The sequence below is a fragment of the Zerene cesonia genome, chromosome 4, assembly GCF_012273895.1.
Source record: "Zerene cesonia ecotype Mississippi chromosome 4, Zerene_cesonia_1.1, whole genome shotgun sequence".
Classification (NCBI taxonomy): Eukaryota; Metazoa; Arthropoda; class Insecta; order Lepidoptera; family Pieridae; genus Zerene; species Zerene cesonia.
Window position 1 is genome coordinate 2,585,461 of NC_052105.1, and position 22,421 is coordinate 2,607,881.

Below are 22,421 nucleotides of genomic sequence, written 5' to 3' on the forward strand. Positions count from 1 at the left end.
TCCAACTAAGTAGCAAACTGGTAAGTTTAACTAGCTGTTCGCCGCGGCTTCGCCCGTGTTACATAAGTAGCTTAGGTCAGTCAGTAATTTTGCAGCTTTCTAACGGTAAAATAATTTTTGAAGTCGGTCCCGTGGATTTTGCGTGAATGTGAAAACGTTACAAACATAAAAAAGATTCCTCTTTATTATATTGGTATAGATAGTGCAAATAAAAAAATTCGAACGGAAATTTTTAAATGAAATAGAAACAAGTGAATAGTATATGTTTTAAGAAATGCAATAAACATAAAAATACAATAAAACTTCAATATTCCAGTGATAATAAAAATTAATTTATTTTAAAATAAATATTTTTTTTCATAATTTTTCAATGAAATTGTTTTGAACATTGAGTAGATAGGTAACAATACATTATAAAGTTTATCAGTACCGATAGGCAGATAAAAAACTAACCTAAAAATAATTACCTAGTTATTTTTATTAAAATGACATTTATTTTATAATTAATTTAATTTTATTATGAATATTTACCTTAATATTATATACCCTGTTTGTTTCCTTATATAATATGTTGGTAACAACTAAAAATATTGTTTGAACCACAAATAAAAGTAAAAAAAAATACTAATAACTAGTTATACAAATCTTTAAATCCATACCTCACTTCACGTAGGTACTAATTAATCTGATATCTTGTTTAAACCAGTTCTTTCTTCATTTCCCATCATTGCATCATTGCACATTAATATAATCGTATAAAATATTTTTTTAATGACTTTAGTATTAAATAACTTAAGAAATTTGATATATTTTTTAACACACAATAGACATTCTTCTTTCTATTTACTTATAATACCATTTAAAAATTAGATAATTTATTGACAAATAATAAAGAAGCTTCAATTATAAATAAAATTTAATTTTCCAGGGATACCTACTAAATTATTTTGAGATCTTTCTCACAGCACACAGTACAAACAAACATTTCAACAACAGAAAGTAAAAATATTTAAAATTATTTAAACCTTATAGGTAACTTAACAGCTGTAAATAGTTATTTTTTGTCTAAGTAATATGGAAAAAATATTAAGTTAAAAATCTATATCATTCTTGCATGCAACCTCACTTCTCTGTGGAATAAACTCCATCATTTGCTTTAAAAGCGAGAATACTAGAATCAGTCGCAGCTCATGAAACTGCTCACAATGGCACACTGAAATATCAAGAATAGTAACAATAAGGCACGTCATAACATTGTATAATCAGCTTGAACGTTATCTAAAGCCCCACGCAAGGAAATCGGTAGTTCTGGTACCTTATAAATTGAATCCGAAAATGGAGGCAATTTAATAGCCTTTGTCGATTTCTCATAACTAGTGAACGATAAATACAACTGTGACACCCGATTGATTTCATCTTCCGTCATCTCAACGGCACGTAGCTGTTTCTTAAAATCAGTGTCGATGGATTCACCACACTTTGGACATAGCTCTTCTATAACGCATTTGGAACCAGCCTTGGACGCGTGTTTACATCGAAGTGGTTCAATGAATTTGTATCTTTTAGATTTGGGCACTTTCAATTCCCGTTTTTCCTCATCGGAAAGTAACACGACCAGTTTGTTGCCGACGCGGTCCGAGCCGCCGGCGCGGGGGATAACTTCGCCTCCACCCTTCATCAAGGCGTTATAAACTTGCTCAGTTGGATTGTTAAAGTCGTAATAAACGCACCTCGACTCCGAGCTGGCTTTGTTATTGTTTTCGATGTGGAGACTGTACCGTAGACGAATTTTCTTTGGTTTGGTGCTGTACTTCAGGTAAACGTGTATCGGAATGTCAATCGACGAACAACCGGACTCCTGGATCTCATACGGTGGCTCTTGAAGCACTGGAAAAGTTTACATTTGCGATATAATAAACTTGTTCATAATAACGAACATATAAATGATTTGCGTGGCAACGGACTATCAACATTTGTAAGATAAGGATAATGAGCGTGTATATCATGCGACCGTTTTTAACACTATAAACATGATACGCTCAAATATAAGTAAGCATCTCATCTTATAATTAGACAAAACCTGTTCCGCTCGATTCTGACTGTTCAGCCGGTACAGTCGATCGACTGGAATCGAATTTGCTATGAGCAGAAAATTAATCGGTTGCGGCGTATTGAAATTGTTATTTCTGTACGCGTGACAAAGTGATAACAAGCGAGTTAATAGCATAATATAATTTCGGTACATGATTGAAAACGGGTCTTACGAACGAGTGTGTGAGAGTCGAGACAAGTCAGGTCGATTTACAGTGTGGTGACAACTGTACGTCCTACATGGTGTTACCTCGTTTTGGATAGACGAAAGCGCTCGGCGGGTGAAGATGGAAGACGACCTTGTGCACGAAGGCGCTGATGTCGCGGCCGCGGGCGCCCCGCACCCACACGCGCCAGTCGAGTGCGAGCGCGCGCCCCGACGCCGTTCGCCGCGGCTCGCACGCGTGCCCTACCTCCAGCCACACTCGTACACACATCTATAACATCGCATCGAACACATGATAAATATATTCATTTAACTTATCAATACAGCTGGCCGCGTCTTATACTTCGATATTATTATTCGGCACGCAGCTAACTGTTTCATTTTGGAAGTAAGGCGTATATACAAAGACTTTGTTCTTATTTATGTTGTTTTAGTGTATAATATACTCACCGAAAAATAAAAAATAAAATATTTGAAGACGTTTTTAAAGTGTTTATGTTATCACGTATGTGGAATATAATATGTAGGACTATAATACAACAAACAAATACAACAAAATATCGATTTTGATAATGTTTAAGTTTATTGGTCCTCTGTAAAACCATTCATTACAATAAAGGCTGCGCTACAAGTTTGCCTATATTTGGCCTTGGCCGTGAATGGAACGCAGAATGAAATCATTCTTGCGATCAAAATAAATAATAGAAGTTGCTAAGAGCAAAATCTTATGTAACAAATAACACTACTCAAAGAGGACGTTGAACAATACAATTTAATAAATCTACGTTTTCAACTATGCACATACATTATAACTACTTACGTTTAAATGAAAACTATGTTTAATATTTGATCTGAGAACGTCATATCACGTATTTTTTGTGAGTTTTAATGATGTGGATACTTAAGGATATAAATATACGTTATTACGTATATGTGGAGATTTAAAAATATTGTGAAGGTTTCGGTAGAAGTTTAGATTTATTAGTTTAATAGGTACGTACACAACGCCGCAGCAAGAATGGCTCTTATATACTTTAAGGTCACAAATAACTGTTTAACTCTCTCGTTGGAGTATATTATACTTTTCAATTATTGATTCATCAATCTCCATAAAATACCTTAATCATTTTGCCCCTTTTGGCATCAACATGACAAACATTTGGCAATCCCTAACGTAGTTTAGCAAAGTGATACGCAGTTGTATTGTTTTTATTTGACACACTAAAAAGTTTGCTGTAGGTCGATATCAAGATATGTAATCATATTATGTAGATAAATATCGATGTTAATTTATTTATTCAAAATTTATGTATTTTAATAATATCTATATTCTAAATAATAATAATAATTATTATTTTTTAATATAATATACGAATAAGTAAATAAAAAAGACAGTCAGTTTTTTCTTCGAACGTATGAAGACGGCGATTTATTGTGTTTTTATATCATCCATAAATTTAATTTGTGAGATATGAGATTCAAATTACAATGAATCTGCTAAATTGAAGTGATTGTATTTTATTGCGGAAGTTTAAATTTATGTAAAACTTTGTCTTTATAACTTCTCGGTTTTGTCTACATTTATATCGTCTATTTTTATATGTCCTTTGTAACTTTACAATTAAATATAACAATTTTGAATACTATCAAAATTGATACCAAAATTGATTACGATACGATATAAGTATACAGTCAACAGTTCTACCGACACCAGCCCTAATGTTGTCCTCCTCGCTATAGTTTTGTTCTCATAAATTATTATGAAAATTGAACTTCCTGCGTATTTGGGCACGGGGCCGTATGATATTGTGTATGTACATTAAATGATCTCGTAGATTCTAGATGATTGTTGATAGCTTTCTACACCAATCATGAGTTGATACTCATCAAAATTAACAATATGTATGTATTCAAATAACTATAAATATTTCACGCACATTATCGTCCATGTGAAAAGTCTTAACCATCACATAATTTTATTACAACAAATAGCAAAATAACAATATGTAACATGAAAGAAAATCAAAACCTAATAAATAATAAATCTCCTCGTTAGGTTTGGGTCATACACTTCCTGTTTCCAGTTGCTTACTGCATTTCCTTGCGGTAGTTACTACGCAACCTTGTGCTAATTTTGAACAGGGATTGTTGTAATTGGTTATAATATACTCATAATTATATGCCTAGTATATACTTACAACATAGTTGCAACAAACTTGAAAAATGAAAATCATAAATGTACGTTAATATTGCTTGAGTTTTTGCAAGCACACACAACTTCATATTATCTATGGTCGTAAGTTCCATTGAGGATTATTAAATATTTCCGTACAGTCAATTGTCCATTTTTTTGGCAAGTCACGAATCTCTGTAGAGACTCAATACGGAAACAGAAAAATCGATTCTGAAGACCGAAGTTATGACAGTTAAACTAACTTGTGCTCGCATCTCCGTTTTCGCGGGCACAGATATTATAATACTATAATAGCGCGGGAATATTTCTGTCTTTGCGTTTCTTTAAATTGGCATAACTATTTATTTATTTTAGAATAAATTGTAATTAAACATGCATTAAATTATAAGTGCAAATTTATTTAATACAGTAGTGAAAAATAAAAACAACGATTTTAGATTTAGATTAGCGGGCACAAAATTGCTGACGAACAAATAAAAATTCTAATAATTATTAGATTCTATTGCTTATAAGCAGCCATAAAGCATACATAAGTATGTGTATAGATATCTCAAGTCCTGTGACAAGGCTAAAACCTTTTTGGTTGTAAATTTTTGACTATTCGAAGCAAAGAACATATGTATTGCCTATTGGCACAATTATTGCCTATACCTATATAGGTATAGGTACTTATTGTACAGATAGATATCTGTATTCACTTAGGTTAGTCAGTTTTTTCCTTTAGTAATTGGAACATTTTCTTCGTTAAAAACAAATACTTACCAGTGCCTTAATTAATACCAAAGATATTAAAATTCTGTATATACCTACCTAAATTTAAATGTAATTTCTCTTTTTGCTTCCTTTCGAGTAAACTAACCGCCCACGTTGAAATTTACATTAAAGTCTCATTTGTGGATGCACGGTAACATATTATTTTTTTTTAATAACATTTTTAATAAGTAATGGGAAACGCATTTAATTTTTCATTTGGGTAGTACTAACTGTACCCGCGGATTCACCCACATTGCATTGATGTTGTCATAAAGAGAATATAAAATATGAATTTTAAAGTAACATAATAAGTCATTTGTCCATACCTAATTGGTATATTTGCACGATCCTTAGGTATAATTAGATTCATTGCAGTGAAAATCAAAAAATTTCGAAATTGAACTACATTTGCAAATACCATAGGGAATAACTATAATTAATTATACACTAATGTTCTAAATGTGAAAGTTTGTTTGTTTGGTTATTTGTCTGAAAACTGAAACTATTGAACGTATTTTGATGAAATTTGGTGTACCTACAGACAGGGTATGCTGACTTGTGTGATAGGTAACTTTTTATCCCGATTAAAGGCTCCCTTGGGATAAGACAGGAATCCTGATATCCGGGACAAGCGTCTAGTATTATAGTACAACAAATTTTTACCGTACAATAGAGATTATATTTATAGCTTGAATTAAACTGATGTTAATAATGTTGATGTTTGAAGAACCGGAGGAGTACATTTACTTCAAAGTGGATCAAAATTAAGCCTATTGGCTAAATGATGTTTCATTTATATATAAAAACTAGTTGACCCGGCAAACGCTGTTCTGCCTTATTCTTATCATCTAGGGTTATAAAAAATAGATGTTGACTGATTCTCAAACATAGACTACTATATGCACGCAAAATTTCATGTCATTCGGTCCACCCGTTTCGGAGGAGTAAGGTAACTAACATTGTGACACGAGAATTTTATATATAAGATTAAATATATGTCGAATATTTATGATTTGGCAAGACAAATGTGGTCGTTAATAGAAGTGGTAGGAAGGTATTATGTAATGTTAATTTGTTTGCAAAATTTAATGGGTGGCCTCCGGTATTATTCACATCGCAAACAATAATTAAGATAAGATTTGTGTTCTATTGTAACTTGTTATGTTATCTTTGTCCGTTGCCTACTATATTGGTTAGAGGACGATTCGATTTAGCACGTTATACCAATACAAACAGATATATTTTGATCTTTAATCATTACTATTTAAGGATGAATGTTTGACATTGGGATGACTGATTGATGATGTCTATTGTAACATGTATGAATAAAAAATCTTATTTAGTATCGTATTTTCTAATAATGTAATTGTGATAATTGATTATGGTGCTTAATAAATGCTTAATAGAAATTTATTAAAATTGTACCTAAAACATAATTTGGAATGCCAATATTTTGGCGATTTGTGTGAACTATATTATCGAATGTGAACTCTATATTACGACAATTTAAAAAAATCTGTTTATTTATTTACTAACTAAGTATTATTTTAAACCAATGAATTGCAGAGCGATCGCTTCGCTAGTTTAGTCGTGAAAGCGGAACATACATTTAAATAAGTAGGTAGATTAATATGAACTTAGGTTTTTTCACATAACTAGTTATTTTAATTATTATTAGTTATCTGAATATGCAAGGTGAGGCGATAGCTAGTAAGTAGTATTGAAAGATTAATAAAAAATTAATTAATTCAAACAGTAATTTAACTGGCATCATTTTGCGTAGGTAGGCACGTTGCTTATTCCGTAAGAAATACTTATTCAATTCAATTAAATACTCAAATACTAACTAAGTATTAGTAAATAATAATAATTATTTATGATTTATTATCTGAACTTTATTAGTAGTTCATCAATATGTATGAAAAATATTTTCATTTTAGATTGCACATCAAGTAGTTCTAGTTTTAATTCCGGGTCGGGTCTAAAAATTATTGTGTCTGCCTCAGAGTATGCAAATCACGTGCCTGATCTCTTTCCGGTGTTCCTATAGCATATTTTTTTAATTAAATTAGTATATTTTTTTTAATTTTACTAAATTATTAATCGAAGCGTGAAAACCTATTTGTGTCTTAACAACATCCCGCCTCGGTTCGGATAAAAAAAAAAATAATACTTTCGAAATAAACGTCCCTAAAATTTACACTCAGTTTGAAATATTGGAAATTCTTGGTGAGTTAATGTGCTCAAGCTTTATTATCTGTTGTGAAAAAATAGTTAAGAATTATGGGTTGTGAGTTAACACAGACATGTTAAAAAGCAGATGACCTTGATATCTTTGTATTACAATATTTTCAGCGCCATCATTCTTATTAAAAAAATCATAACATTAATGTTCTGTATACAAAACTTATGTTATTGGGTTGCGACAATGTAAGCACATATTTTGACTTTTACCTCCTTCAAGCATAAAATCGGAAACTTAAAGTAAACCAAGTTTCATGCAAATCTATTTAGTAGTTTTGACGTGATACATTGAGATACACATAAACAAACAGAGTAAAGTTTTTATTGGGTGCTTTGCCTTAAAAAATAATCTTACATTGTAACCTGATAAATTTTATTAAAAACGCTTCGCTTGCACGTTTTTTCTATAACCGACTCCCTTATACACGATTATGACCTATTTTAAATGGACAGATTTAATTCGAACTTGGTACACCATCGGTAGTTTATAGTTATCCTGATTAGGATCGACATGGTACAGATACTTAAACCGTAAACGAACTATTATTGTGTCGTCGTTTCAGCCATGGGACGTCCACTGCTGGACAAAGGCCTCCCTCATGGATTTCCACCTCGATCGGTCACTGGCGGCCTGCATCCAGCGGCTCCCCGCCACTCGGACCAGGTCATCTGTCCATCTCGTGGGTGGACGTCCCACGCTTCGTCGGCCAGTACGTGGTCTCCATTCCAGAACCTTTTTGCCCCAACGGCCATCGGTTCTACGGGCTATATAGTCGGATTCGACGATTGACCTCTTTCTAATTGAACGGTTTGTCCTAGGTAGACATATTCGTCAACAACTTCGAGAATAGAGTTTCCAACAGAGACTGGAGTGGGCACAACATGGTCATTCGACATGATTTTTGTCTTGTCCATGTTTATGCTAAGGCCCACTTGTTGAGAAACACTGTAGAGGTCATCGAGCATTATATTAAGGTCTTCCAGGGATTCTGCCATGACTACAATGTCGTCGGCAAATCGAAGATGAGAGATGTACTCGCCATTAATATTGATGCCAAGTCCTTTCCATTCCAAGAGTTTAAAAGCATCTTCCAAAGCAGCGGTAAAAAGTTTTGGAGAGATCACGTCTCCATTATTGTGTACATTATGATATTAATAAATGTAAAATGTAGTACTTGTAATTCTGTAAACGTAGATTGACAATCATGATCATTTTATGGCCTCTTCATAGTTTTTGTTGACATTTTTTCCTCTTGAGCGCAGTCATGTTAGACATTTAACTGCTGATAAAACAGAGCTGTAGTAAACAAAGATTGTTCACATTGAAATGTTATGATGTAGCTACTACTGAGCAGAATTAATGAAATTTTATGAAAATACGAAATTTATTTATAAATCTTTTAGTCTAGTATGCGATGATTGTCTGCAAATTTTTTGGATAACTTTATGCTCTCGTTAAGGATTTCCGATTCTTTTCATTATGCACTTGTTTTGTAACAATCACATGACCAATATTGTATTTTATTCGTGCTCTTAGGGGTTTGGAGACATGTTATTGTATTTGAGATTTTACGGTTATACTTTAAGACTTTTCGAATTCGATGACCTCTTTTAAAACTTCAATGAAATAGTTCACAGCACTCTTATTCCGAAAATTCATTTTTCGATTTAAAATTATCAGATTTTTAATTGTAGTTTTTTTTATAGAATTAAAATACTTTTTAAATATTTGAAAATTATGATAAGTTAGGATACCTGCTGATTTATTAGATAAGCACTCAAAAATCACACTAATTTCTTATTGTCATCCCTGTATTCATGATAATCATTTGTTAAGTTGTAGGCAGCACTCCGTGTTGCACACTGCAGTTGATAACGCATGTTGAATAGATGTCGCCTATCGTTAACAATGTTGATCAAAAAATCTTTACCAGGAATATAAAAGCCTATTAAATTGTCTTTCACTTGATGACAAAATCCAAATGAAGCTCTCCAAGTATTTGCTTGCGAACCCAAGTTGTTCTTTATATTTAAATTGTGATAATTAACTGTATTATAAATATTCTACGGAGATACGGAGGAATGCTCTCGGGGTCGTGCATAATGAGTTCAACGATACATTATATCCCTGAAGAAAAACATTTAAGTGCACATTGTTCCTTTAATAATAATGGAATGAAATGATACATGTGATTTTTCATGACTCAACACAATTTATCAATAAAAAATTCAAATAATGTGTAATTGCTTATAGTTGTATGGGAATATATGTTTTGGGTACATATGTAAACATTTATTATTTTATCCAATAAAATAGTTTTGGCCATTCATAATACTATGATAAGTAATAGCATAAGATATTATATGTATATATAAGAATATAATCAATAACGATAAGTTTTTAATCCTAATGACGAGGAAGTGTTCTTAGCTACATAAGTATTTAGTTGGTGTTTGATAAAACATTTCGTATCGGAACCAGTTATATTTGGTATGCGGTTGAGTGCGTTCATTTCCCATATCAACAAATTGTTTAGTTAAATGGGCGTCATCCTTCGCCTTGATTATCTGTGTATATCGACAATGAATGATATTGACAAGGAAAATGTAAATATAAATGTACATTTAGGCGTTGTGTATCATCGCTATGTGTTTTCCAAATCACATCATGCACAACCGCGTCACTTGCACACTCTCGGGAAGCGCGAATCACCACGCAATATTTATTATGCGACGAACACTCACCGGCTTCTCATGTTGCTGTCGGGGACCTTCAGTCATTTTCTAAAATGTGATAAAACCGCCGCTCCTCGTGCGGTGACGGCTGACATCTGTAACAGGCCATCGAGGTCATGTTAAATCTCTGACGAGCACCGATCACGATAACATTCCTTGCACAAAAGCTCACTTGTATTGTTTTGGTGACAGGCAAAGATGCATTAGGCAGCTGTGGAATTTCAGCGGTAATTCAAGCGCGCAGCATGTCTGACACGGACTCGTGGCCAAGGTGCGTTTATCACTGGCACGAGAGCCGGCCATGAGCGCGCCTGACGTCAGCCCATGACGTCGGGTCGCTTCCTCCGCACCGCGCCTCACTCTGACGGTAGCAGCAGCTGACGTGTTGGCGCCCACGTTTCGTTTTACGTAACTTTCGCGCCAAAACCTCTGTGAAGCATTTACCTACAAATATGGTAATAAAATCTATTTTACACTTAACATAAATTATCGTAATTAATAGGAACGTGAATTATATCATATATGATTATTCTGATCACACATTTTAATTTAGAAAAAGCCTTTTAAAAATTATTAGCAATTACCCACATTGTATATTTATCTCTAATAATTTGGTTAATAACAGTAAACTAAATAACATGACATAGCACGGATTACTGTTACTCCTGCGTTTCCTTAATAATTCCTCAGTAATTCCTTAATAAAAAGGTAAAGAAGGTAAAGTCTCATATCCTGAAAAACCAAGTACACTACATTTCCATTCAGCGCAATGCATAAAAATATGTGAACATTTTCAGTACACAAAAATTGCTATTACAATGTTGAAGGTGCATTATATGAAAAAAAATCAATTATATTTTATACATCATTTATTTTACCACGGTTGGGATTCAGTAACTAACCAGATCAAAGTAGAGTAAGTTCTTGGCTAAATAATTTAGTCACATTCTGAAAAGTAAGCAAAAACAACCATTAAGCAAGCAACCTCAACAAAACGAGATATATTCAATCATTATCACAATAATTCAGAAATCTCGAATGTGAATATAGTATACATCATATCAGGACCTTAAGTTAGTCCATAACTTTATTCCAGTTGATATTCTTCTCCAACAAACAGAAACAGTTTTGTTTTTTCACTGCAAACCACGTTATTTTAATTATATCACACATCATTCATGATAATGAATAATTACGGTAAGAAATATTTGGACTTTGGTGGATCATTATTGCAAACATTCCATGGATTTTCATCGTTTTAGCTTTTTTAGCTTCTTAATTAATAACTGCTATAAGTATATATTTTAAGTCTTAGGTAGTTATTTAAATTCCGAAGTCTGAACCAAAACATTTTAATATATACATATTTTAATTTTAGCATGCAGGTATTTATAATAATTTAATATTAAGTATAATAATAATTAAAACGGTTTCACATCAATGACATGAACTGAATCAAACACACATACATTTTCCATATACACGAATTAATAAACAAACAAATAATAATCGAAAACACATAATAAAACCGTGTTAGTAAAAAAATCCAGATATTTATTCTCAAACGCCCTTGAACCGATAAAAATGACCTCCATCCGTCCGCAAACAAATCATAGTTTCCATCAATCAGCTGTTCATTGTAAGAGCAAGGCTCTTGGTTAAATGATTTTGATTATTTTCTTCTGTTTATTTTTAATTATAAAATTTTTGTGTTCAATATCTTAGGCTATTCGGGGACTTTCCCGCATTTAATACGATGCAATAAATATTCTTACATAAAATAAAATCACCATTTATGTTCATATCTTTTTTTTAAACTATGGTTGCTATTCAATATTCATCCATAGCATCCATACCTAGACCTCAAAACCAAAGTAGTATTTTTTCTGTTTGTCTGTTCGTGTTTGGATCAATTAAAAACCACAGGGCAGATTTTGAGAAAATTATATTGGATTCAATTTATAGGCAACATTTAATTTGAAATAAATAATTTTTGGGGAGGCTATCCATACTATATTTTGGGGATAAAAAATATTTTGAAAAATTAAATAGGGGTTTCCAAATGGGTTGGTAAAATAAATTCTAGAATGACATTCGCAATACACAATCGCGGGCGGAAAGCTAGTATTACCAAGAATTGACGAGTGACAGTGCAAATTCTTTATGCAAATTTTTTTATCATAATCAATTTAGTGAACATCTTTTTTTACATCTGTAATTACATCCTCTTTATAAAATGTTGATAAATTGGATTTTGTTTCCTTATATTTATTTATATTATGTAATGATCTAAAATAAAATTGATTTTTTTTAGAAATTATTTCCATTTATATACTAACTTATTTACTAGGCTGATATATTTACCTGCATAAAATATATTAAGCATTTATACAGTATCTATATACTAATATTATAAAGCTGAAGAGTTTCTATGTTTGTTTGTTTGAACGCACTAATCTCAGGGACTACTGGTCCGATTTGAAAAATTATTATTTATGTTAGATAGCCCATTTATTGAGGATGGCTATAGGCTATATGTGTACTATGGGCGAAACCGGGGCGGACCGCTAGTAAATAAAAATGACGTTTTATCACTTTATATCAATTTTATTAATGTATTGATTGAAATTTTACCAAATGCCGTCATTATCGACTATCAAGATTGCAGCAATATAAGGATTCAGGCGATAAACTTGGTAAACATTAAAGATATTTAATAAGTTTAAATTCGATTTATTTATTCAACGTGATGACTTTGAGTTTACTGAAGCTGATGAAGTAAATTAGTATTAGTGTATTAGTATTAGTATATTAGTATTAGTAGATATGATTATTAGGAGAAATAGCGGTGGGTATTTTCTCCATACAAATGCCGTCGTCTGTTTCTCCTTGTTTTTTATATGTCATCTCGGGAAACTTAGCTGGTTACGCCTGATGGTCTGCCTGCGATGAATGCGCTGCCTATTTTAAGGGGTAGGGGATATGAAAAGAATTGAAAAGGAATGAAGGATTGGACTTGGAAGGATGAGGAAAAGGAAACGGGCCTCCGGCTCCCCAACTTACCGTACGAAATACAGCATGCTACTATTTCAGGCCGGTTTTCTTTAGTGGTGCGGTACTTCCCCGGTGCGAGCTCGCCCAGTTCATACTGAAACGTGCTCGAACCCCACATTTAACCACCCGGTAACAGAACCGGTTTATGTAGGCACATCTTTTGTCTTTCTTGCGAATAACAAACGGCGATTATGCGACTGTGAGCGTTGTTACCTTATAAGGTTTCACATCACAAAATATTATTGTAAAATTGTTTTGTTTTCTGTTCTAATACTGATGAATAAATGATCCTCTGTCTCTAATTTTTCCTTTTAACGATACTTTATCAATATAAGCACTAGAACCCCTCTAAAGGTACTCAAAATGGTCTAAAAGTCAACCAACAACAGAGGCTTGTTGTGCAAACACAACTATTACTGAATAAGGAAAACATAGAGGCATAGTAAATATGCCGTATTCTTTTATATATATCTTATTCTCTTTATAACATGTCTTTTAAATTGATCTAATAGTGGAGGAGAAAATAGACGAGACAATTTTTGTATGTAACTTCAAACAAACAGATTTAATTCAAACTTTGTTCACTTACCTTAGGTTCGATGACAATGCAATAATTTTATGAGTTCGTACTCGGAATACTGCTCTCACTGCTGGGTTGGTTCAGCTGGAGAGGCGTGCCAAGAAACTCATTATCGACGATGATCTCGTGGGCAAAAGACTCCAGAGCCTCGATCATTACTGTAGAGTGGCTAGTCTATCGGTCTATTATGGGATACACTTTGGAGAATGCGCTGCGGAATTACACAACTAGATTCCGCTATTCCCATTTTTTCATCAGTTGTCGAGGCGCACAGACTGCACCACTATTTGGTGAAAGTTCCATGTACACGGTCTAAACGGTTCGACTCCACATTCTATATTCGAACCGCAAAAGATTGAAACGTGCTTCCTGAGTCTGTGTTCCCCGACGAGTACAATCTGGAGGTCTTCATGAAAAGAGTGAACAGGTACCTTCTTGGGAAGGGCGCTCCATCTGAGATCACATCTCAACTTACCATCAGGCGAGATCAAGAGCAATATTATGAATAGAAAAGAGTAGGAAAATGTTAAATAAACAAACTCAAGTCGTAAGAGATAAAATGAAATAAAAATTAAAAATATCTCGTCCCAGTTTTTTGCCCTCAACCATTTTGAATTTGTAATTTGACAGAGCGTAAGTACATATTCATTTGAAACCCGTACTGGAGTTATGAAAAAATAAAATCCCTCACTTTTTAAACAAACAAACAAACAAGTTTTCTCGAGCGTCTTAATAAATACATATAAATATAAACGATATGAAATTAAATCACACATCGACTTACTGGGGAAATAAAATTTTATCTATATATAGCTTTCTGCAAGCGGCTTCGCCCGTTTGTAATTCGGTTATATCGCAAGGTTTAGACCTAAAACCGAACCTTCTTTCCCAAGTTCAGCTCTGTCTGCATAAAAAATTTCATCAAAACTGATTTGACAATAACGAACTTTCATATAAACTTTCATCGGCTTATTTCAACCTTGTACCCTTTTTTTCGCGATATAAGGTGTTCTTCCCAAGTTAAGTTCTATCTTAATACCAAATTTCATTGAAATCCGTTCAATGGTTTAGGTGTGAAAGTGTAACAGACAGGCAGAGTTACTTTCGCATTTATAATATTAGTAGGGACAATATTCTCTACAGTAAATACAATTAAATAAATCCTAACCATGAACAATAACGACTTTAATTCTAAGGGTATCGATTTACTATTTAAAATAAACTAGATCCTTTTTAAAAAATGCTTATGATATAATAAAATTTGAATTCGGTTACTGTTACAGATTTTAAAAGAATACCTACTAGCATTAACCAAGTTCCTAAAAAAATATCATATCATCATTACAAAGAACAAAACGATAAAGATAAGAAACAATTAAATTGATTATACATGTATTGTACATATAAATTACCTTGTAGCTGTTCTTCGTCACTGAGTTGATTAATCAATTTGATTTTCAACGTTGTTAAGTAGGTACCTATGTGAGGAAACTACAAACATTCCGGTAGCAATTTATATCATAGTTATTTACACATTCAAGTTCGCTATTCTCTTTGTGTTCCTTGAAATTAACCTAAAATATTGATTTAGTAACTGGGATTTTATAATGAAAGAAAACACCACTTTTAATATATTACAGTTCTATAAAATTTAATTTTACACATGTTGTTCAAATTGACCACCAGTAGCTATACAGTTTACTCCTTTATCTGAATGATCTGTTCAATTAGTTTGTATGCCACATTAGAAATCAGTATTTTTTCTCACCTGGTCCCTTCAACTGAAAACTTCAGTAAAACTGAATATATATAAATACACTGTTTTTTTTCGAAACAATATCAGTATATAGTTGTGTATTTTAAACATATAATAAATATTGTATATATTACGTAATAAAAAAAAAACAAAATTCTCTTCTATCACGTTCCCTATCCTGTCCTTATCATGTTCTATATGTTCCCACTGTTGGGACACGGACCTCCTATGAGGGTTCAAGCCATAATTCACCACGCTGGCCAAGTGTGGGCTAATTTTAACACTTAATACCATTAGCCAGATTTGAATAAGAGCTGGACTATTTTCATGGCCCAAACCAAATTATAATAAGATTGCTTTGCTATTATGTTGAAAACACTATCCCACGGTTTTTATATATGTCAATAATACTTTAGAAGTTAGAATCAACAACCACCTTTAACCGACTGCGAGGTAATTAACTGATAACGAGGACAATAATTAACACTCTCATATCTATTTATTTCAATTTATCCTACTAATATTATAAATGCAAAAGTTTGTAAAAAGCGGACAGCGCATTCGAAGAGGCACTACCTCTACGAATGTTCATGTGAGGTGGTGATCGATTACTATCAAGCGAACCACCAGCTCATTTGCCCGCTATGATATAAAAAAAAGAATCTATGAATCAAAATATTGGGCTTCAATGATGAGAATTTTTGCTCTTTTTATTGCGTACTTAGAACCACGAAAAGTATTTCTGAATATTTAAGACTGCCTTGTGGTCTAAATTAGTTTTAATTGAAAAATTCGAAGTTGATCGATATTTCAGTTAATGAATTGCAACTTAAGGTTGAGTGACGTTTTATTCTAAGTATCACTCTCATGATCTCATGCTGTACTATCATATCTGCGAAATCAGTATCCTTAACAAGGACTAAACTTGATGTAAAACTAATTATATATACTTACCAACGCATAACTGAATCTGAATGATCACTGTTATTATTATTACCTACTAGCTGCAACCTGCGGCTTCACTCGCGTGGTACCCGGCTATAATAAAGCCTGTGTATTTCCGACTATAATCTATATCTATAGCAAATTTCAAACAGATCCCAACGGAGGTTTTTGCGTGAAAGAGTAACAAACATCCATACATTCATGCCAACTTTCGCGTTTACAATATTGCTAGCGCCGCGCGGTTTCACCTGCATAAGTCTGTATCCCGTAAAAATACCTGGATAAAAAGTTACCTATGTGTTATTCTAGTTGTCCAGCTATATACGTACCAAATTTTATTGCAATCAGTTCATTAGTTTTTGTGTGAAAGAGTACCAAACATATACATACACAATCATCCATCCTCACAAACTTTCGCATTTATAATATTAGTAGGATAGGATAGGATTGAACCGCGGTACATTAGCATTAACTAAACTGATATTATAAATTGGAAACATTTCTATTTTATATGTATGTTACTAAGCTTCGGCACTAGTTGCGTCAGCTCGCCCCGAGCAAACGCACAGAAGATCGACGTGAAATAGTAACATGCCACTGTCAATACTACCCTTAAAAGTGGGTAACGTATTTGCAGTAGCCCTATCTCTGCAAATATTCATTGACGGTGGTGATGGCTTAGCATTAGGCGAACCATTAGTTCTGTTACCAGCTATTACATGAAAATATATGTGTATTACAGAAATACATTTTTAAACAAAAACTACTAGGCCGAAATTAAAACTTACCTACCTATACATTGTTAATATTAAATGTTTTTTACAGACAAAGATAAATATTTGTATTTAAAATCCAGTTAAAATAGACGTTAAAAAAAATAGAAATGGAAATATTTCATCACCATTTTCATTCACCATCAGAAATAAAAGTGCCAAAAGTTTTCATCGATCCCATTTGTACTTAAAAGCTACATGGGGTTTGCTATCGGAAATATTGTGCATCTATAAAATTGTATAAGGAAATGAAATGCTATCAGTTTTACTTTAATTTATGATACTTAGGCCGGGACCCAAAATGTAGCCCATACGTATATATTAATAATATGAATGAAAATTACAAAATCCAATAACAATGAAATATATACTTGCATGCGAATAATGCAACCCTGAAATTTATATCTACTGAAGTATGATAAGCGGTTGGTTGCATACCTTTTGAGAATAAATAATGTGGATATCAATCAAATGTATGCATATTCCTACAAATACATTGATAATTTGATAGATCGTTATCTAAAAAGTATTTTTTTGTTTATAATTCATTATCTAGTGATATAGTTGCAATATGGTTCTCAGAAAAACACTTCAAAGCGCATTAAATTCATAGAAATTTCCGTGACAGGGCTGCCAACCTAATCTTTTTTAATAATACCTACACTATAAAGTTTTGCAAAAATAAACAGCAGTACAATAAATATATATTCCAGCCAGTCTGTCAATAGTAAAATATTTACGAGACTAAACTGTATAAAACTTTTAAATTTAACGGGCATAACATTGTGATTTTACACCTTAAACAATTTGTGTATCAAATAAAGCATATCAAAAAAAAACATCAAAGAAAACTCCCATGGGTCCATAGAATAAACCTATCTATCTAGTCTATAGATGAACAGAAACAATTTCGGTTGTAAATATTGTAAATTATAAATTGAAAAGTATATACTGTTGGAAATATGCTACTATGTTCTATTATTATTAGACATGGTAACATAAAATGCAAACAACGAACTGATATTGTGAGACTCTAGAACGCAATGTCCTATGTTGAGCTGAAGCGTTGCATTATCGCATGCGTTTTTAGACGTATATGCATTTTGAGACAGTCATGGAAGAAATATAAAAAAAGTTTATGTGGTAACGTATAATAAGGTGTATAATATAAAACTAAGTCAATATTGAAATCACCACATAAATAATGTGGCGATTTCAATATTGACTTAGTTACCCAAACAAAAGCAAAACAAGAATTAGCAATTCATTTAATTTATTTCATAATTTTCAGGCCATATATGCTCCCAATGCATGGACTCAGGCCTTCTATGAGAGTTCAGGCCTTAATCCACCACACTGGCCATGTGTGGGTTGTACAGATCACAATGTTTTCCTTTACCGTTGCGAGCAGTGGTGATGTGAGTTATGTAGAGATATACTTTAAAAATCTATTTATTTCTTCCATACTCGATCGTTCTCGAACCCCCTATAAATTCCTTTTTTTTTCATGTCATCGCCAGCCATGGAGCTGGTGGGTTGCCTGATGGTAAGCGCTACCACTTCTCATGAATATTGGGAGAGGCGTGATTGCAGCCTTACACCTCTAAATTTGGATTGCCGACATTAAATCGAACGGGATTAAGAAAGGATTGACTAGAGGGTTAAGGGAAAGGACAGGGAAGGGTAAGTATATGGCCTCCGGCCCTCCCACTCGCCGTATGAAAAGCAGTAGCGAGCTACTATTCCACGCCGGTCTTCTTCGGGGATGTGGTACTTCCACGGTGCGAGCTGGCCCATTTCGTAACGCAGCATGCTGGACTCCCACATATAACTAGTATAAACTTTTTAATGAACCCACACGAATTACACCTACCGCAACAAGTATTAATAATACACACTGTAAATGTTACTGTTTAAAAAAAATAATTTTACTGACTTCAGATCACTGTGGCCAGATAAGTATTAAATTAAAATTAATATTATCTAATAATAAATTGCCAATACTAATAGATCAATCCTTTCATAATCCTTGTAAAACGTTCACAAATCTTTAATCTCTCATATGGCAAAAATATATGTAAAGTCTATATTCATTAGCAAGGATTTACCATTTAGTAAATGAGCGACACCCAGTATTCACAGGTGTAGGAGTATCGTTTATGAGTTATATGGTATAATAAAACAAATGCAATAAAGACCCACTTTTCTTAGTTATGTTAGAAATTACTCAAAAACTTAAGGTTGGTTTAACTACAAAGTGTTTGTGTGTCAGAGGTAAAATACGAAACCCGGATAATAAAATTAAGACTGTGTGGTCAATGATGTGATTTTTTGTCAATATTCGACGTAGTAGGCATAAGAAATCATAGAACCTTTGTAGGCGGAATAATCTGATACGAGAACCACTCGGTCGAACTGCAAATTTAATGTTATGGGGGAGCTGAGTACGCTTCGGCACGAATTGGGCCATCTCGCACTACACAAAACCGGCGTAAAATTTCTATTTTACGCCGGTTTTGTTTACGCCGGTTTTATTATACTTCTGTATACTACTGTGTTTCGTACGGTGAGTGAAGGACCCGGAGTTTCCTTTTTGTCAATCTTCCCAGTACCTTTCATCTTTGAAGACGTCAACTGTTTCCTTATCCCTCACCCTTTAAAAGCGGGCAGCGCATTCACAGAAGCCACTACTAACTACTATGAACTACTTCTGCAAATGTTCGTAGCAGTGGTAATCGCTTACCATCACCGTTACCACCAGTAAAGTACAAAATTTCAGATTTCAATAATTTCAGACAGAAACTGAATAATTTTAAAATATACATTCACAATAATCAACAAAGAGCCTTCGTTCTTATAGATTTTTAGTCTCAGAAAACATTTTTAATTTTTCTTGTGTTTTAGGCGGACATAATATAAAATCAATTACTACAAGAGCGCACATTAAAAGTATCGTAGACAAAGTTTAATTTTATGTTCGAATGACGTGGTTATTAGACAGGAACTAATATATATATCTTAATTTTTAACTAGCTTGGTTACGACGGTATAGTTTTATCATAGATAACATAATACTATACTAGTAATGTTACCTGTGGTAACTTCATAGTAAAGTATCAAAATTATGGAACGATTGGAAAGAATACTAAGATCAATCGTATTATTTAATACAATGGTATATTATAACATTTTCTTTTTTACCTAAGCTCGTGTTTACTACACATAATTATAAAGAGTAAGCGTAAGAAAATTATTTAATAATGGCGATACTAATCAGGATAATAACATAAATTCATTAAATTATTATATTGTCACCGATCCTTGATAAGTGAACAAAGTTTCCGTTTTCTGTTCGTTTAAAGTGGGTCAAAATCTAGTCTAAAAGAGTACAAACATACAGGCGATAAATACTTCAATATATAAAAAAATAAAATAATAAGCGCATTAACAAATAATAATTTAAGCGGAATGACGGCGCAATAATATGATATTTCTGGATAAATCATCGTTCAACAAGATATTTCATGAAATATGACATAATTTCAACAATTCACCATGCATAGACAATCAAGAATTTATTAAATAAACTGAATAATGAAACTAAAAGAAAGGTACATTTTTATATTTAAATAAAATTCGGAAAAGGTATAACGCTTTAAGGAGAACGAGAAGACGACTTTCTACGTATGTATAAGGTACGTATACCATTTTTATTAAAAAAAAAAATAAACGTCATCAAACAATCTTTGTAAAAAACAAAATCGAGTAGAAAATGGTCCATAACATATGCTTTAAGTACATCTACTTCCGACTTTCCGGCTCTATTTTTTACTTTTTCAAAACGGTATAATAAGGTGTAAATTAATATGAGTTAAAATAATTTTGAAAAATGCATATTATGTGCATTAATTATATATCTGTTGTCAATCATCATACGACTAAACTTTTTATCAACACATATTTATTAAGCGATTGTAAATCAGATTGCAAAAGTGACGATAAAAGTTGATGTCACATCAAATGTTCCGATTATCTTGTTCTATAAATACAAGATGCTTTAATTAATTAACAATTTGTTTTTGAGTAGCAAGTGAGAGCGCATTGTGACTTTTGAGTGCTTGAATCTTTCCTTACTAATTATGAATGGTACGTTAAAAAGTGTGCGAGCTGCGTATTCTTAAATATTTAATTTAACTTAATTTAATTCTCATTGAGAAAATAAAGTCAATCAAATTTAAAATATCCTATGAACAAAGAATTTATTAATATCAATACATTAATTTGAAGTGGAGTGATAAATTGTACTTGAAGTTTTAAAATAAGTGTCAAGTTATTTTGTGTTGCGTACAACCAAATATATTTCATATCCAGTAACATTTTAATGGTTTATTTTCACTTTTGATTAAGCACTTTTGTTATTATTTATTTAATAATGCTATATCACTAATTAAAATAAAGAAAAATACGTTGAGATTAATTAACTATGAGCTCAATATTAAATATTAAATATAAATTACTGATCAAGTTCGTTTTTTTTTATTTCAGTCGCAGCCATATTTGTGGCATGCGCAATTTCGGCGGTCTTGGGAAAAAATATACAGCGTAACGAGAATGGCTGTCCCGTGGACTACAGAATTGAGCAGCTATACCCCCATCCAAATTGTAATATGTTCTACCAATGCTTTCATGGAGACCTAGTTGAACATAAGTGTGCACACGATCTCTACTTCAGTGTAGAGAAACAACAGTGTGACTATCAGTATAATGTTGATTGTAGCGATAGACATATTCCTGAACCGGAAGACGGTGATACTGGCTCTAATTGTGATCCTTCAGAAGCTCCAAAAATATGTGAGCGTGACCATTCAGATGGTGTCCTTATTGCACATGAGAAATGTAACGCCTATTATAAATGTGAGAATGGGAAACCTCTAACAGTGTATTGTCCTTCAAACCAACTATACAATCAATATACAGAGCAATGCGATTGGGCGGAAAAAGTTAGTTGTGGTAATAGGCAAGTGCCCGATAAAGAGAGCGATACTAATTGTAACTGCAAACCCGGTGAAGCTCCATCAATCTGCGCTAAAGAAGGCTCGGATGGAGTATTGATTGCGCATAAAAATTGT

At 32.8% G+C, this 22,421-nt stretch overlaps 2 protein-coding genes across 2 annotated transcripts in view; one reads left to right on the top strand and one right to left on the bottom strand.

Annotated features, from left to right (window-relative positions):
* Positions 1–689: 689 nt before the first annotated feature.
* On the bottom strand, positions 690–10,526 carry LOC119839608 (protein AF-9 homolog). Its single transcript, XM_038365996.1, has 4 exons — positions 10,357–10,526; positions 10,194–10,279; positions 2,342–2,528; positions 690–1,887 (listed from the first exon to the last, which is right to left on the bottom strand). The coding sequence occupies exons 2-4, from the start codon at positions 10,227–10,229 to the stop codon at positions 1,247–1,249; spliced, it is 864 nt and encodes a 287-aa protein (XP_038221924.1). The 5' UTR covers positions 10,230–10,279; positions 10,357–10,526; the 3' UTR covers positions 690–1,246.
* Positions 10,527–21,959: 11,433 nt separating this feature from the next.
* LOC119839778 (chondroitin proteoglycan-2-like) overlaps positions 21,960–22,421 on the top strand; it is a 1,729-nt gene continuing 1,267 nt past the window's right edge. Inside the window, exon 1 of the mRNA XM_038366219.1 lies at positions 21,960–22,417. Within this exon, the coding sequence (XP_038222147.1) occupies positions 21,960–22,417 (458 nt within the window). The remainder of the gene's footprint in view (positions 22,418–22,421) is intronic.

Excerpts from the sequence above, each read along its gene's own strand:
- LOC119839608 (XM_038365996.1), bottom strand. The coding sequence starts at position 10,229 with ATGACTGAAGGTCCCCGACAGCAACATGAGAAGCCG. Across the intron at positions 2,529-10,193 it reads GACAGCAACATGAGAAGCCG|ATGTGTGTACGAGTGTGGCT; the intron begins GTGAGTGTTCGT and ends GCGATGTTATAG. Across the intron at positions 1,888-2,341 it reads TTTCGTCTATCCAAAACGAG|TGCTTCAAGAGCCACCGTAT; the intron begins GTAACACCATGT and ends AAACTTTTCCAG.